The sequence below is a fragment of the Eptatretus burgeri genome, chromosome 7 (assembly GCF_056783735.1).
Source record: "Eptatretus burgeri isolate ZD-2024b chromosome 7, Ebu_testis_v1, whole genome shotgun sequence".
Taxonomy (NCBI): Eukaryota; Metazoa; Chordata; class Myxini; order Myxiniformes; family Myxinidae; genus Eptatretus; species Eptatretus burgeri.
Window position 1 is genome coordinate 45939676 of NC_140967.1, and position 16700 is coordinate 45956375.

General features: G+C 43.3%; 1 protein-coding gene across 5 annotated transcripts in view; it reads left to right on the forward strand.

Annotated features, from left to right (window-relative positions):
• LOC147023166 (uncharacterized) overlaps positions 1 to 11093 on the forward strand; it is a 55628-nt gene extending 44535 nt beyond the window's left edge. For 4 of the 5 annotated variants that reach the window (XM_085888321.1, XM_085888319.1, XM_085888318.1 and 1 more), the window contains exons 7-8: positions 9169 to 9313; positions 10255 to 11093. In XM_085888321.1, coding sequence (XP_085744447.1) covers positions 9169 to 9313; positions 10255 to 10373 — 264 coding nt within the window. In that variant the 3' untranslated portion in view covers positions 10374 to 11093. The remainder of the gene's footprint in view (positions 1 to 9168; positions 9314 to 10254) is intronic. The other variant, XM_085888323.1, reaches the window with a different exon arrangement.
• The last annotated feature ends 5607 nt before the right edge of the window (positions 11094 to 16700 follow it).

The window sequence follows — 16700 nt, forward strand, 5'->3', positions numbered from 1 at the left end:
ACACACAATACATACATACATACATACATACACACACACACAATACATACATACATACATACATACATACATACACACACACATACACATACACATACACACACAATACATACATACATACATACATACATACACACACACACACACACACACACACACACACACACACACACACACCTTGGATATACCATATGTGACTTCATTGTAGTTGGATGGAAATCCACGAGTGCTCCACTTCATTCCATGACGGGGATACCATGAACATGATCTCTGGAGTGGTGTAAAGTGAAGGCCCCAAACCACTTTCTCAGGGCAACTGTACACGGACATACACGGTGCTTGTAAAAGTTCAGTTGTTCACAGCACATATGCAAATAAATAAATGTGCAAATAAATAAATGAAATAAAAAAAATGTGATGGAAGCGACAAGGAACACAAAGATCTTTGTGTGACGTCAACAGATTTTCGTAACAGTAAGTCAGTATCAGTTGTTTGGTTTGTCCCTTCCTGGCAATAAATGCCTCCACCTCACAGCAGTGACTGTCGGACATGTTGGGGTGAGTTATTTTAATCCCATGACCATCTTTATCAACAATCCAGTGGCAGCGTTTTACCATCCACCGGCCAATGACCATCTCATTGCATCTGAAACTTAGTCTCAAGTATCAGTTTCTCACTTCTTGTTTCAATTTGCACTTCAGGACATTGCAATGCAGTGTGGAGTGGTGTGGTGGAGGAGAGTACCACACTGATTATTCCCAAATCATCATGATTACAGAAGTGAGGTCCAGCATTATACTGCAAGGCATTTCCTCAAACCATCTGAGGGCAGTAAAGGGGTCGGTGGATCTGGTGGTTTACCTGCACTGACGTGTCCATTGAAGACTTTAATTTTTATTCCTCCGCTGACTAAGTCGCCGGAGGCACTGTGTTTCCAGAATGTCCGTCCATACTAATTTTCTCTGCAAACGTTTATCTGATTGAAACGAACTTTCACCGTAGGTGCGACTTTTCATGTGGAATGTTCATATGATAATTATGACGTCATAGGTCAGGTAGTGTGGATAGCCTGGTGTGTTGGCGCAGTGGTTAGGGCAGTAGCTTGGGATCCAAAAGGTCCTGAGTTCAAGCCCCGTTGGGCCACTGAATTAATACACCAGGGGGTTGACTCAGCCTGTCATCCTTCCGAGGTCGGCGAAATGAGTACCAGTATACTGGGCCGGTGTATACCCCGGTTAAAATAGGTGTACCATATCCCTGTGTCGTAAGAGGCGACCAGGGTTGCGTCAGGAAGGGCATCCGGCGTAAAACATGTGCCAAATCACTATGCGGATCATACGGATGATCCGCTGTGGCGACCCCTAACGGGAGCAGCCGAAAGAAGAAGAAGAAGAGGTCAGGTAGTGTGGCAGCCATGTTTGGAAAATGGAAAAACTTTGAACCTCTGTACGTCTGAAACCGCTCCACGGTAAAAAAAAATAAATTTAAACTTGGCACGTGGCAAGTATCCCCCATGGGAAATGTGTGTGATATTTTGATCATTGTATCTTGGTGGCTTCGTTATGACGTCATAATTGGATACGTCGAACGCTTTATCGGATCAGTATGAAAATGTTTGAGGGTCATCTACGGCTAAATTGTATTGGAGGAAAAAGATTGATTCCGTCATCTGTCACACGGTTCAGCAGCCATTTTTTTCTATGTGAGTGGAGGCATATTTGGTGACATCATGACGTCAAAGAGTGCCCTTCTCATTTATTTTCGTTATTATTCTCAGTACAATACCCATAATTCTACTTCTGATTTTAGTTATAACTTCGGTTTGCCGTTCCAGCATCATAGGTTTGTCAAAATATTGCAAAATAATGTTGTCGGAATTGGCATCCGTGTCCAACATTTTGTTTGTTCATGAAGGATTCACCATATATGACCATAAGTGTTCAAATCATAATCATTACATCCGACAACACAAACACCAGTATTCTAGAACAAAATCCAACTCCCCTGTATCGGAAAACGACATAGTCTTGAATGGGCCTCGCTGGCCATTTTATTTTGCAGAAATACTTGATCTTCACAAACTTCAAGCACATTGGTCCATCTATCAGATATCTGAAGTTTTGGATTGATTGCCTCAGTTGTTCTGAAGATCTATGAATATTTTTTAGGGGTGGAGCGGGTGGGGAAATTATAAATCCAAGATGACTGCAAGGCGTTTGTTTGGTCTAATCAGCTTATTTGGAGGATTTGCACAGTCAGAGCTGGTGATCCTTTGTGGCAGTACTCCATTGACTGTCTCTTACTCTCTGGATTGTAATGGTGCACCCAACTCTCATCTCCAGTGCTTCAGAGCCCTGACAACATGTTGCTGCTCTCAGCCATCTTAACTAGGCCAGCGGTAAACCTCGATAAAGGGCTATATTTTAGGAGTTTAATCAACCGGCTTGACACAAAGCTACAACAGGTCTCGTATGAAAGATGGTGATCTCAGTAACACATTTAGCCCTGTTGTCCTCATATTTTGGTGTGCGGTCCATGAAATATTCACATTTGAAGGATACACCCGTCCGGTTGTCGGCGACTAAACCGTCTCCCCCACCAGGTTTTCTGGTGAGGAGGGTGTTTGGATATGGACACCCAGCAGGATTAAAAACAAAACCTGTCAAAGGGCGGAGGAGCTCCTTGTGAGCCAACGGCCATCCATATCTAGTGCCCAACTGTGTCTGTGGACGTCCTCCTGCAGTCGGGTTACTTTTTATGAGGAGGTTGGTGGCAGGATTTGCATTCCGGCCACGGTAAAACCCTTCATTACGCAAAAAAATCTGAAAACCCACTCCATGGGAGTACCTCCTGTGCAGCTTCCCTTCGCAGAGCAGCTCACTGGATGACGGGATTGGGGCAAAGCCTTCGGGACCCCCAATCTTTGATGATAGGAGGGAAACCACGGGGTAACATCCCTGGGTCAGATTGCGGGAGAGTGTGTCGGAGTGGTGCTGAGGTGTCGTCCACCAGACGGCGGTCTCCTTGGGTTAACCTGAGGCAGTCCCTTTGGGTGGGTGCCTGGAATGTCCTATCCCTAAGAAAGGATGATCACCTGTCTCTTTTATCATCTGAGCTCAAGCGTTTGGACATCGGGATTGCAGCTCTCTCTGAGGTTCGGAGACCGGATTGCGGCGAGTTAATGGTGGGTGGTTACACCTACTATTGGTCTGGTCGCTCTGATGGTTACCATACCCAAGGAGTTGCTGTAGCTGTGTCCAATAAGCTGACCCCAATGATAATCGAGGTAACACCGGTCAACGAGCGTATTATGAGATTAAGGATTCGTCACTCCTTAGGTGTCATTTCCCTGGTCTCTGTTTATGCTCCGACTGAGGCGAGTGATCTCACCGTGAAGGATGCATTCTATGCCACGCTCGAGTCTGTGGTTGATCAGTGCCCCAGACGAGATACACTTCTAGTCTTGGGGGATTTCAATGCATCGACTGGAACTGATAGGGATGGTTATGAGGTGTGTGTTGGTCCCCATGGGTCAGGAACTGTGAACCAGAATAGCACTAAGTTCCTTGACTTTGCAAGAAGTCATGGACTTAGGGTGGCCGGTTCATGGTTTCAGCGACCACAAGCTCATCGCTGGACTTGGGATTCCAACGCTGGCGGTGTGGCAAAGGAGATTGACCATGTCCTCATTGACGGTCGTTGGAGGATGATCCAGAACTGCAGGGTCTACCGGAGTGCTCAGTTCCTCAATACTGACCACAGGCTTGTGGTAGCAACTCTAAAGCTGCACCTTAAATCCTGGAGAATGGTACCATCCCAGCCGAGGCTGGATGTTGGCAAGCTCAGGGATGAGAGAGTAGCTGAGGAGTTTGCGAACAGGCTGAGTGGACACTTGAGGGTCTGGGTGCTTTGGGGGGTCCTGAAGAGTTGTGGAGCGCCTTCAAGACCACCGTCCTTGATGTTGCCGGTGGATGTCTTGGAGCTCACCGCAGGGCAAAGAAGAATTTTGTCTCTCAAGGGACACTGGATACCATTGACCAGAGTCGCAGGGCCAGGCTGAATGGCAGAGCTGAGCTGTTAAGGGAGCTGAGGCGTAAAACTGTACGTGCACTGAGGGTGGACAAGGAGGCCTATGTGCGAGGAATCTGTGAGGGGGTAGAGCATCACCTGTGGACAGGTGATTCTCGTCCCGCTTACAGGGGAATTCGCGCATTGCGTTCATCCAAGCCCATCCCTCGGAGCACTGCAGTTAGAGCAGAGAGTGGTAGGCTCTTGACAGAGGAGTCTGAAGTGAAGGCCTGCTGGGCCGGTTACTTTGAGTGGTTGTACCAGGCTGATCCCCCAGCTGTCGTGTTGGACGTCAAGGGTGTTACAATCCCTGTTGCTGACCCTCGAATCAACTGTGGTCCACCTTCACTTGTGGAAACACAGGCTGTGGTGAACCGGTTGAAACGGGGTAAAGCTCCAGGGATCTGTGGCATCCATGCTGAACTTCTCAAGGCTGGTGGAAATGCTGCACTCGTGTCGTTGCATGCAGTTTTGTGCTCTGCCTGGAACACAGGCATCATCCCAACTGACTGGAAGAGGGGCCTTGTTGTCCCTCTCTGGAAAGGGAAGGGTGATCGCCAAGACTGCAACAACTACCGAGGGGTGACGCTGCTCTCAGTGCCGGGCAAGGTCTTTGCTCGGATAATTCTTGATAGGGTTCGCCACCATCTGCTTGAGCACCAGCGTCCAGAGCAGTCAGGCTTTACACCAAAGAGGTCAACGATTGACCGTATCCTTGCACTTCGTGTCCTCACCGAACGCAGACGAGAGTTTCGGCAGGGGCTGCTTGCAGCCTATGTTGATCTCTGTAAAGCGTTCGATTCAGTGAATCGGGATGTCCTCTGGAGGATTCTTGGTCTTCGTGGGGTGCCACCAAAACTGATTGATCTGATGTCTGAACTCTACTCTGGTACTGAGAGTGCTGTGAAGTGTGTTGGTACCATCTCTGACTTATTTCCAGTTGTTACTGGAGTTCGTCAGGGGTGTGTACTGGCCCCCACCCTTTTCAGCACTTGTATGGACTGGATTTTAGGGAGGATGTCGGAGAGATCAAGCTGCGGTGCATCGTTTGGGAATGTCAAGATCTCGGACCTTGATTTTGCAGATGATGCAGTCATCTTTGCGGAGACTTTAGACATCCTTTTGGTGGCCCTCGAGGTGCTGAATGAGGAGTCGGAGCCGCTGGGATTACAGGTTTCTTGGGTCAAAACTAAGATCCAGGCTTTCAGTGACATCTTGGATGCTGCTGTCCTGTCTGTGTCTGTTTGTGGTGAGGATGTTGAGGTCGTGGAGAGATTCACTTACCTTGGCAATGATATTCATGTCTCTGCTGGCTGCGAGTCAGAGGTCAATAGACGTCTGGGTCGGGCCTGGGGAGTCATGGATTCACTGGATCATGGGGTGTGGCGCTGCCGGTAACCTGTGCGGGAGGACGAAAGTCCGAGTCTTCAGGTCCTTGGTACTTCCAGTCTTGCTCTATGGATGTGAGACTTGGACTCTGACCAAGGATCTGAGACGGAGACTTAATTCCTTTGGTACCAGGTATCTTCGGAGAATCCTTGGCTATCGCTGGTCGGATTTTCTGTTCAACGAGCGGTTGCTGAGAGAGACTCGGATGAGATTTGTTACCTGCATAGTCCGTGAGCGTCAGTTGCGGCTGTATGGACATGTGGCTCGTTTTCCTGACGCTGATCCTGCTCACCAGATTCTCTCAGCGAGGGAGTCTCATGAGTGGAGGAGGCCAGTGGGCCGACCACATGCCTCGTGGTTGCAGCAGGTTGACCATCATCTCAAGGAGATGGGGATGGGCCTGGCATCTGCCTGGGGGATGGCCAGACGGAGGCCCCTGGAGTACCGGCGGAAAGTGGACGCAGCGACGTGCTGTTCTGGCACATGCTCCCATACCCCTGACCTGACCCGTCTGAATATTTGGACCATTTCAGAAAATCACATAATTTCCCATAAACTACAAGACAAAGAGCCCTCTTCCTACACGTTTGGTATTGAAATGTGTCGATTGGACATGAGAATAATGTAGTATCACAACCACATCATTATATGTAAATGTATATGCCTTTATTGACAAAATACAATAATTTTCTAAAATTTTAGGACCACCATAAGGAAAATATCAGAGAAGGCGATTTTTCAAAACCGATGTTGACATTGTAATGTTCAGTAGTCATCCTTTACAATCTTAAAGAAGATATGATAAAACGTGATTACATAATTATCATCCTAACAGTTGAAGACAACATTAGGTGAACTCGAACAGGCAGAGATGTTTGACCTTACAGAACACGTTCAAACCTGAACAAAGATGTATCAGATCATCTACTCCCACTACTGACAGATTTCAGAGAATTTGGTTGTGCAAGATCACCAACGTTCCAATTTTGGATGATGTACCCGGACACAATCCAAATCTTGCTAAGGAACATAAGAAAGAGCTGAACGAGAAGGAGACTGGTGTCTGCATCTGTCCACAGTTCTAGACATGACGCCATATTTGTTCGCAACCGTCCGAACAAATTATTCAAGGTGGACTCCCATCTACCTGTTGGATATGACAGAACTACCAGCTGATGTCCATGAAGCTTTCAAAGAAGGCAAGTTTGCGATACGACGAGCAGCAGGCACTTTTAATGGTGTATGGAGCGATATGAACGTTGAATCGACTGTCATTCGGGATGCTAAGAGCAGCGGTGGCATTGTTGGCCAAACGAGAAAGGAGTTTGCATTACTTCGGTGGACAATCACATGACAAAGCTTGGGAGAATATGCATCTGCCATACGATCCAGAAGTGGGACCATCCACAAGGACGACATGGGTCATGAACAAATGCGCCCTGCAGCTCTGAACCGTGATGAACAGCATGTACAGCGATTGATTTGTCATCTCGAAGACAATATGACACATCCGTTCTGGACCACTGATCATCCAGATGAACATCTTGTGAATATATCAAGTGGTGTCATCGCTTCCAAGGATATTCAGAAGTCCTTGTTGTCTGTCCACGACCTGGGGAAAGGACAGATGGAAGAGTACATCACAGAATCTCTTTGCACTGGGGGGCAGAGAAGCATGTACCAGCCAATCCCAAAATCCAAACTCAAAACGTTTTCGATTTCCAAAAACAAAACAAAAATCCTGATTTTGGGTCAGAAAGCATTGGTTGCAATCAACCCGGAAATGGTTTTCCGCCGTGCTTTGCTATTGACTCAAGTCCGCCCTGACCTGAACATGAAGCAAGTCCTGAGCTATCCCATTATGTCTGTTCCCGACATCTATCTTTCATGAAGATGGAGCTCCACGGAAGAACACCAAAGCAGAACTAGGGCATATTCTCGAGGGCCGAGTTGATGAAGAGCATGAAAACACTGCCAGTGATAACCAACATCGCAGCGTGTACATCAGGGATGCTATGGCTGGACTCCATATCCTGGGTGGAAATGGTGGTACGTTTGGTAACGGCGCAGTGTTACCTAAACCAGTTGCTTCATTGCATCAAAACACACCACACCCTCATCGACGTCTTCTACCAATATGATGATGTCAATTCTGTGAAGACAGATGAAAGAACGAGACGCCTTGCTGTTGCTGGTGGATCCCGAAGCTACCAAGTCATTGTTGGAAGCCCAGTACCAAAATGGACGAAATTAATGGCTCTATCATCAAACAAATCCACCTTGACACACTTCATCTGTAGTCACGTCACCCAACATGCACCAGCAGCAAAATAACTTTCAGATCACCAAGAAAAGCGGATATATTTGGCTGGTGGCTTCTCTGATGGTTCGCTTACAGCATGCCTTTCATCTGCAGGAATGTATCATGACAGTCAACTCGCATCAATGCAGGAAGAGGCAGATTCTCGGATTTTTCTTCATGTGAAGCATGCCGATGATGAGTTCAGACGTAACAATGTGCGTGGGTCCATTACAATCAAATCAGCAGACACTGATGCGCTTGTCTTAGCAGTCCACTACTTTCCACAGTTGCGGGACACTGCCAAAATATGGATAGAGAAAAGAACATCAGCAGGATGCAAGCTTATCCCGGTCCATCAGATATGTTACAGCTTGCTTCCAGAAATGTGTACCCGGCTTCCTGCGTTTCATGCCCAGACAGGATGTGACTCTGTATCAGCATTCTTCGGCTATGGTAAAGAGAAAGCATGGAAAGCTATGAAGACACTGCATCTTCAGAATAATGGTCCACACCTCGAAGTCCTCGCCACTGACGATCTCCAGGAGGCAGTGGCTGCTTCAAGACATTTAGTCAGTGCCATGTATGATTCTCAAGGGAAATATATGGATGCACACACAAATTTGAATGATCTTCGGGAGAAACTCGCAGCGACCAAAGATGTCCCAGTGCAAATTACGTCTTTTTTCTATTAAAAGCACTCAAATGTACATATATTTATCTAGAAGTATTCCATTAAGTAACTAGTGGTATTCCCCTGTTCATTCTGCACATTTCAATACCAATCATGTAAAAATAGGGCGCATTGCTTTGTAGTTATGGCTAATTCACTGATTTTCGGAAATGGTCCAAATTTTCTCATGGGGGTATCCTTCAGGTGAGAATATTTCATGGGCTGCACACCAAAAAATGAGGACAACAGGGCAAAATGAGTTACTGAGATCCCAATTCTTTCATATGAGACCTCTTGTAGCTTTGTGCCAAGCCGGTTGATTAAGTACCAAAAAATCTGACCTATACCGCTGGCCTAAACTAACGTAGCACTGAGACATCTAGTGTCAGAATCACGAAGGTTCGCACCCAGTGGCGGGAAGAACTGATGTGCAGACTGTTCTTCGTTTCATTTGAATATCTTTACTTGTTTTGGAGAAAAAGAAAAGGAATTACTTTTCAACATGCCCTCATATATTCCAGTGAAGTCCCACAGTACTGATAACTCAAACCTCACTGAAAGAGAGCGAAACTCTACTTTCCAATTTCAAACTTAAACAATACGGAAGTTGACCCATACTCTTTGTGAGTATAAAGATAGCTAGCCAACTATAAAAATGATATTATGGTATTGATGTATTTCAATGTTATGTTATCATTTGGGAAGATTTCCATGGCCTCATTTGGTGTCACCCTGCAGCTTCGTGGGCACGTTAACACTCCACAACCTTCAGCAACCCCATCGTTTTCTCTGCAACCCCCTTCACTCATGTTGCCTCTCCCTTCACTCTCTCTACCACCTCGGTCTCTGGACCCAAATGTCACAGCTTCGAACAAAGCAATGGGTGAAATCATATTTTCCTTACTTGTTGGCTTCTTACTCCAATGCCTTGATGACTAGAATTGGCTCACGATACTGCGTGATATACCTTGTGCATTCTGGGATTTTTCTTTGTTTTGCTGGGTGGGGATGTGGGGGGCATTCCAAGATTTTTTTTGTGTAAGGTGTTTCAGAACATCAACCCTGAATAATTATCAACAGAAGTATAGCAACCTGTGACAAAAAATCGATGTAGTGAATAGGCACCACATTGTCCTGTGTAGAGGACCTAGGGTCAATAGCAATAATTATGTTGAAACGTCCATCACATTAAATAAAACGGCTTCATGTTCACATTTTGCAGCTTCGAGCAATTCCAAATCCTATACTGTATGCCACTCTTTCCTGATGAAAAGTTGGCCCAATTTCATAAAAAACTCAAGCAGTGAGATATAATTAGCAGAGGCTATAATCACTTATTCATTGTACACAGGTATCCAAGGCCTCTCATAAGTTGTAGTGCACTCCGATTCAATGTCAGGATTAGACTCGTCATCCCATGGACTTGTAAGCTACCTATAACGATTTGGCACTCTACAGTGTTTCTCGCTACCTGTTATTATCTTTACACTAAGGCCAGGATGATGTGTCCATTAAAAGAAATGAAACATTTGTTGCACACAAATATTGCATCATCATACAGGTGGCATGAGTGCTTAATGGCCAGGTAAATGGTGCTGAGAATAGATCTGAAAATCAAGTTCCAAATTTTTCTCCATATATTGTCGATGCAAAGCAATTGTGCCCATGAAGCATGGATGGCACAAATCAATGTCAAGATTTTTCAAATACTAATCCACTTTAATTCTTGCTGATTTTAATCTCATATCTTTGACTTCCCTTCTTTAATCTGGGCCTGCAATTTTGGTGCTAAGATTTATCATTCCCTCCGGCCTTGTTTTTTAGGTGCTGGCGGTGGAGCTTTAATTGGACGTCAGTCATTGCCCCCTTCTCCCTCAACCCTCCTTCCCCTCTCTCCACCTTCAGTCAATCCAGTGGGAGAGCAACGTCCAGATCTTCAGTAACAGAACCGTCATGAAGCTTTTCAAGTACTGTAAAGGCACACTCTAATTGACGTTATTAATCAGTGGTGTAATGACATGGACTGGCAGGATAGCCTTGAGGTATGCACACTCAACCTTTGAGCTGTCAAGCCTGGGTTCAAATCTCAGCCGAGCTGTAAACTGTCACCCTGGTCTTTCGCAGGCAGGGCGAGGCATGAATGTGTGTGCCATCCCTCAGATGAACGTTAAACTGAGTGTTCTGTTTGCCAGTATTAAGTTGGTGAATGTTAAAGATCCCACCGTGTCCTTTGCAAAGAGTAGGAAAGTTATCACTGTCACCCTGGTCAAATTCGAATTCCTGCTCATACCTATTAGGTTGGTCTAATGATGAAGTCTGCACAGGGGGCACTGCATCAGCAGCACAGCTAACCTCTCTAGCAAATGATGCCATATGCTGCATACGAAAGAAAACATGATCTGACATGAATGGGCAATTTAAGTCCACTGCAAGGCAAAGGACTCCTTCAACATGGTGCATTGTTTTCTGTTCTCTGTAATTCGCGGCCATTGTACGTTCGCCGTTAAGTCTTTCAATTACATGTTTCCATATAATATTTCATCTTCCTCTGTGTCTTACAGATCTTCCTCTAGATTCCCAGTTTGTAATTCCTGTTATCCTACGGTTCCATTTTAGTTTTTTTGACTGAACAATGTGTCATTGATTTTAACTCTATGTCTCAATTGGGTTCTCCTCCTGTCTCTTTTTCTTATACCAAGACCGTTTCTTTGCATGTCTCTTTGTATGGTGATCTGTTTCGTCCCCATGCTCTTTGTAAGAGATCATTCACATTTCACTGCGATGTAATACGTCATTGCTGGGTATTACACATCGATTGTAAACTTTCATTATCTGAGGCACAGGCAGTTTGCTTTTCCAGACTTTTAATTCATGATTCCAAATGGTGCCCAACCTGTTTGGAGCACAAAAGGGATTTTCAAATCCTTCCAAATGCTGCTATTATTCACGCACCAATTATGATTAACTTGGCCATCATCTGTTTGAAAATGAAGAATATAAGGCCTTTTGAAGAAGAAAGAGAAAGAAAAGGGACAAGTTGATCATAATTGGGTTTTTTTTTTCATTCAGAATTAATTTCGGTTTATTTTTTTTTAATTCTGAATGAACTTGTTTTGAATTAAAAATTCTCAATGAATGAGATATATCTATATATATATATATATATATATATATATATATATATATATATATATATATATATATATCTATATATATATATATATATATATATATATATATATATATATATATATATATATATATATTATATATCCTTAGTAAAGACAGTCAGAAGGTTGATCGTTACAAGGTTACATCAGAACAGCAAGAAGAATCATGTTAATAACAGATGTAAAAGTACCAACATCACAAGTTATGTTAAAATGTAATTCAAACAAATATTATTCATGTCATTGATAAATACATCAACATAACAAAATTAAGCATTTTAGTCAAAAAAAGGAATTGTCGAATTTTTGTACCTTTGAGTCTTACACGGAGGAAGGTCAAGATTCTGAGTTGAATATTATGCCGAGACAGACTGACAGGTGTAAGGAAGAATGCCAGAGTGACACTCAGACTTTAGAAGACCAAGTCCAAAACGCAAGAGTAGCTCATTCCTGCGTTCACTCAACAATTGTACATCAAATGGGGGCATTCCATGTCAAGTGTACACACCCTCCCGACATTAATATCTCATTTTCTCCCCATATGTTGGTCATTTATTCATTTGAGTGAAAAAACTCAAAATACAAACTTTTAGACCTGTGGGCCCATTTTAGGGCCCCCCCAAATTTGGGCGCCCCCGGCTGCCCCCCACATTCTTCCAGAGGCCATATCACAGGTTGTAGTGGTCCGATTTGGATGATCTTGGAATCGAAATGCTCGTGAAAGCGAGATCTTTCGAATCGCGTAAAGTAAAATCACTCTGAAACAGTAATTCAAAAAGTTATAGTGTGGGGCGCCCTTTGACCTTGGGCCCCCGCCCTCCAGCCAAACTGATGGTCCCGATTTTTTTCGTGTGAGAATACCCCTTCATATACTCCAACACCTCAGCATAAATGAAAATGGGATCTCAATGGGTTCAAGTGTGATGATCGTTTTATTGTTCGGGGACTCGGGTGCTGGACACACAATACATAGCACAATATTTGAACACAAGATTTCCAATACACTATATCAGTATATTGTACATAAATTTTCCACATGCACTTGCAGGAACTGGAAGCGATACTAGTATGAGTAAGAGTTTTTCCTAGCATTTTATAGTCAAGATTTTTTTGCCAACCAATGTTTTATTTGACAGCTGTGTTTCTTTTTTACTGATTGTGTAGGTTTTTTTTCCTGTAGCAGTTTTTGGTTCTACAGAAAGAGTATATCAGAAATGGCTAAAATGCAGTGATCTTCAATGTCAGGAAAAAATAAACTATTTGCGGGCCCGTTTGGATGAAGAAAATTCACTTTCACTTCATGAGTGTCCTGAAAGGCTTCCATGATGCAGGCAAGCCACCATTTTCCATCATAGTGCACTGTGACATAACCTGAGAGTTTCCCGTTAAAAGTTGGTGTAGATTTTGAAATAGCTACTTCGATACGGTGTTCCTCGCTAAGGCTGAATTCGCGTACTTGAAGAGTAGTTTCAGAAATAGGAATGAAAGCATGAAGTTTTTGAGTTCCAGCTATGGTTTTGGCCGTTTTTAACCTTTCTTCTAGATTTCGTTCTTCCTCGTCATACGCCTCTTGGATCCTGTAACCGAACTTCATTTCATTCAAACCATTTTCAGCAAAGGCGAAAAGATATTTTGGAGAAATAATTTGACTGTCGTAAGGTCTACGCAGGCTCTCACATGGTGCTTCTCATTTGACTGTACCTGCCACGCCATCTGAAGAGCCCTTGCCATGACTTGTGGAAAAAAATGCCATTCTGCATCAATACCATACTCTAATTTGTGACGACATCGGTTTATGAAGGCTTTGCAATCCTTATATTGGCCAGCGCAACCATCTGAGAAATAGTAAAGTTTCTTTACATTTCCAAAGCTAGATTTCAAGTGTTCAATGAGCATTCTTTGGAAGAGGTGGACTGAGACAACGTCGTGAGTATTGCATTCTGATATAATCGTGAACGAATCGTGGTTTAATTTGCCATCGTCCGATTTGAAATAGTAAACCCAGGGGTGAATTGTTGCTTGAGAGCAGTTCCAATTTAATCCTTGGGCCACATCCTGTACGACAAACGAATAGTTATCTGAGAAGTCTCCAATAATGACAAATTCTCCTTCACCGATTTCGTCTTTCGTATTTTTCAGAAACTGAGATTGGGCCTTGGCAATGAAGTCGTCTCACTAATTTCACCGCGCGTTCACAGAATTGATTAATGAATTCTTCCAAAGGCAGGACCATGGAGCTCAGTTCAGATCTGTCGGTGGATCTCCACCGTTTAAACTGAATTTCTTCAATATCCTCTCGTTCATAAGCACTCAGTAGCTCGGTTTTGAAGTCTTCAATTGATGGGCAACTTTCACAAGTTCTGAAATAACATGCCAGTTATGCTGGGTTACAAACTATGCGTGCCATCACGATGATAGCGAGGAAGTTCGGCTATCTATGGCATTTTGGAACCAAACATCACGAGTTCTACATTTTGATGTATCGTAAATACACATACACTGTGTGTACCGCCTGAACCGGCCAAGACACACTCCGAGGGACGGAGCATGGCGAACTTCGCGAATCCAACTTTCAAGCCAGGATTCTTTGAATTTCTGAAACAGTTCCTTGAGATTGTTTAGTACCAGGCGCTTTTGAATTTTGTCTTATCCATGTTCATTTCTGACCACCACACAGTCCTTTTTTCCCGGCATTATTCGGCTGACTTCATCACTTCGGTAAAATTCGGTTACGGCGGATTTCAATTTGTCAGGCAATATTTTACCGTTTGGAATTTGGAGACTATAGCATACCATTTTCTTTCTCTAATTTTTTGGCTTGCACAGCCATTCTTTGAGCACAACTGAATTCACTCATCATCCCTCTGATGCTCATATTCCTAGCAAATATTGTCAGCATACGTATTTGCTCTGAACGGCTCGAAACAGCGTATTTTTCTTTGAGGCTTTTGATCACCTCTGGCACGGAGTTTTCATCACATTTTGATGCTGTATTTTGTGTTTTCTCCGCAGTGCTTGGTCCAGCAACTAATTCTAATTTCTTTCGCACAGAATCTTCCACTTTACTTCGCTTTTCAGGAACGTACCCTGGGTTCCTTTCTGCCTTTCGTTTGTCGAATGGGCTTTTGCCTATCATCGATAACGACTGGTTTAATCGGTCAACTTCTGCTTCTCGCTCAAAAACCTCCTCGTCCTCATCTGTCGAAATAGATTCTGCAATGCCTTCGATAGTACCTTCTGATGATAATTTCAAACTGGTCGAAGATGATTCTCCAATACGCTCTGGTGACAACTGAGAAAGTTTTTTTTCTGCACGAAGTACAAAGTCTATCATCTTTTTTCACCTTTGAAGAAAATGTCATCAACATATCATTTGACACATTGCGAAGATCGTTTCGTTTCGTTTTATGGCAGCTGAACGGATCGCAACAGTATTTTCGGAACTCCTTTCGATCTTCAGTCACTATGCTTATTGCAAAATATGCAAAAACTGAGATTAGCCCATTTATAACTTAATTCGATGATGGTTATACAAAAAATGTACACTTAAAAATCAAGACACAATAGGCAGAAAATTTTTTCGCAAATGATGCAATATATATATATATATATATATATATATATATATATATATATATATATATATATATATATATATATATATATATATAAATAAATAAAATAGTCCAGAGATGATGATTGTCAATTTCAGAAATAAAGTCGCCTACCAGCAGGTGACGTCATTGGAACGATGACGGCAAACGTCGCCCAATGTCGAATCAAGAATTAGTGATATGTGGACCCCGAACAAGAAAAACCATCATCACACTTGAACCCATTGAGATCCCATTTTCATTTATGCTGAGGTGTTGGCGTATATGAAGGGGTATTCTCACACGAAAAAAAATCGGGACCATCGGTTTGGCTGGGGAGCAGGGGTCCAAGGTCAAAGGCGCCCCACACTATAACTTTTTGAATTACTGTTTCGGAGTGATTTTACTTTCTGCGATTCGAAAGATCTCGCTTTTACGAGCATTTTGATACCAAGATCATCCAAATCGGACCACTACAACCTGTGATATGGCCACTGGAAGATTGTCGGTCAACCCGGGGCACCCAAATTTGGAGGGGGGGTTAAGATGGGCCCCCAGGTCTGAAAATTGACACATGTTTTACCGTGGATACAAACGCACAAAAAAAAGAGTGAAATCTGAGACGTGTCAAAATTTCAATGAAAAATGTGTACACTTGACATGGAACACCGCAATGAGTAAGTTGTTGCACGTAGGACTGAATAGATGGGTACGCAATAAAGTGAAGCACATGCTGCTGGAATCGTTCAATCTCATCACTGAGCTCCAGTGATGCCAGAACCCCACACGGGCACACTGAACTCCAGCAAAGAGCAGATGAACACTTTGTATATTTCAACACGATTAAGGGCGTTCACACCAAATTTCTTCAAAGTACAAAGAATGTAGAGTCGTCGTGCAACACGAGATACCATCTGCTGGACCTGACTATTCCACTTGATTGAAATAAACAAGACGTTGATTGAGGTATGCGAACTGGCAAGGGAAGCAAATAGAAGCTGACATTTTCAGCCATTAACCCTTGAAGGGAAAAAGCTCCCTCTTTTGCTCCAAATAGTTAACCCTCGAACCTTTAGCTTCTTGCTGCCAACAGTGGTTCACATACCTCAATAAATGTCCTGTTGATTTCATCCATTTTCCTACCTGACCACTGATGTAGGAGTCTTCACCAGCAAGGCTATAGTTCTTCAGTATATTCATTTTTAGTAATGGGTAATTGTTGAATATGAATATGAATATCTTTAGATGGCTAGATTATTTCCTCTGTATAAAAGAATAACTAGCTTTTCCATGTCAAAGTTTTGTACAAATATTGGTTCATTTTGGTTATTAGCAAATACAAAGCAAGTGAACTAATCGGATTGAATTGATGAGGTGTGAATAAGGCAAAAACATGATGGACAAATAGCTTAAACCGCACAGCAGAAAACATAAATGACCCTGTGATGCTGAAGATAAAATAAATATACACAAGGTCTTCAAAGAAATGCAAGAGATTTCCCAGGTA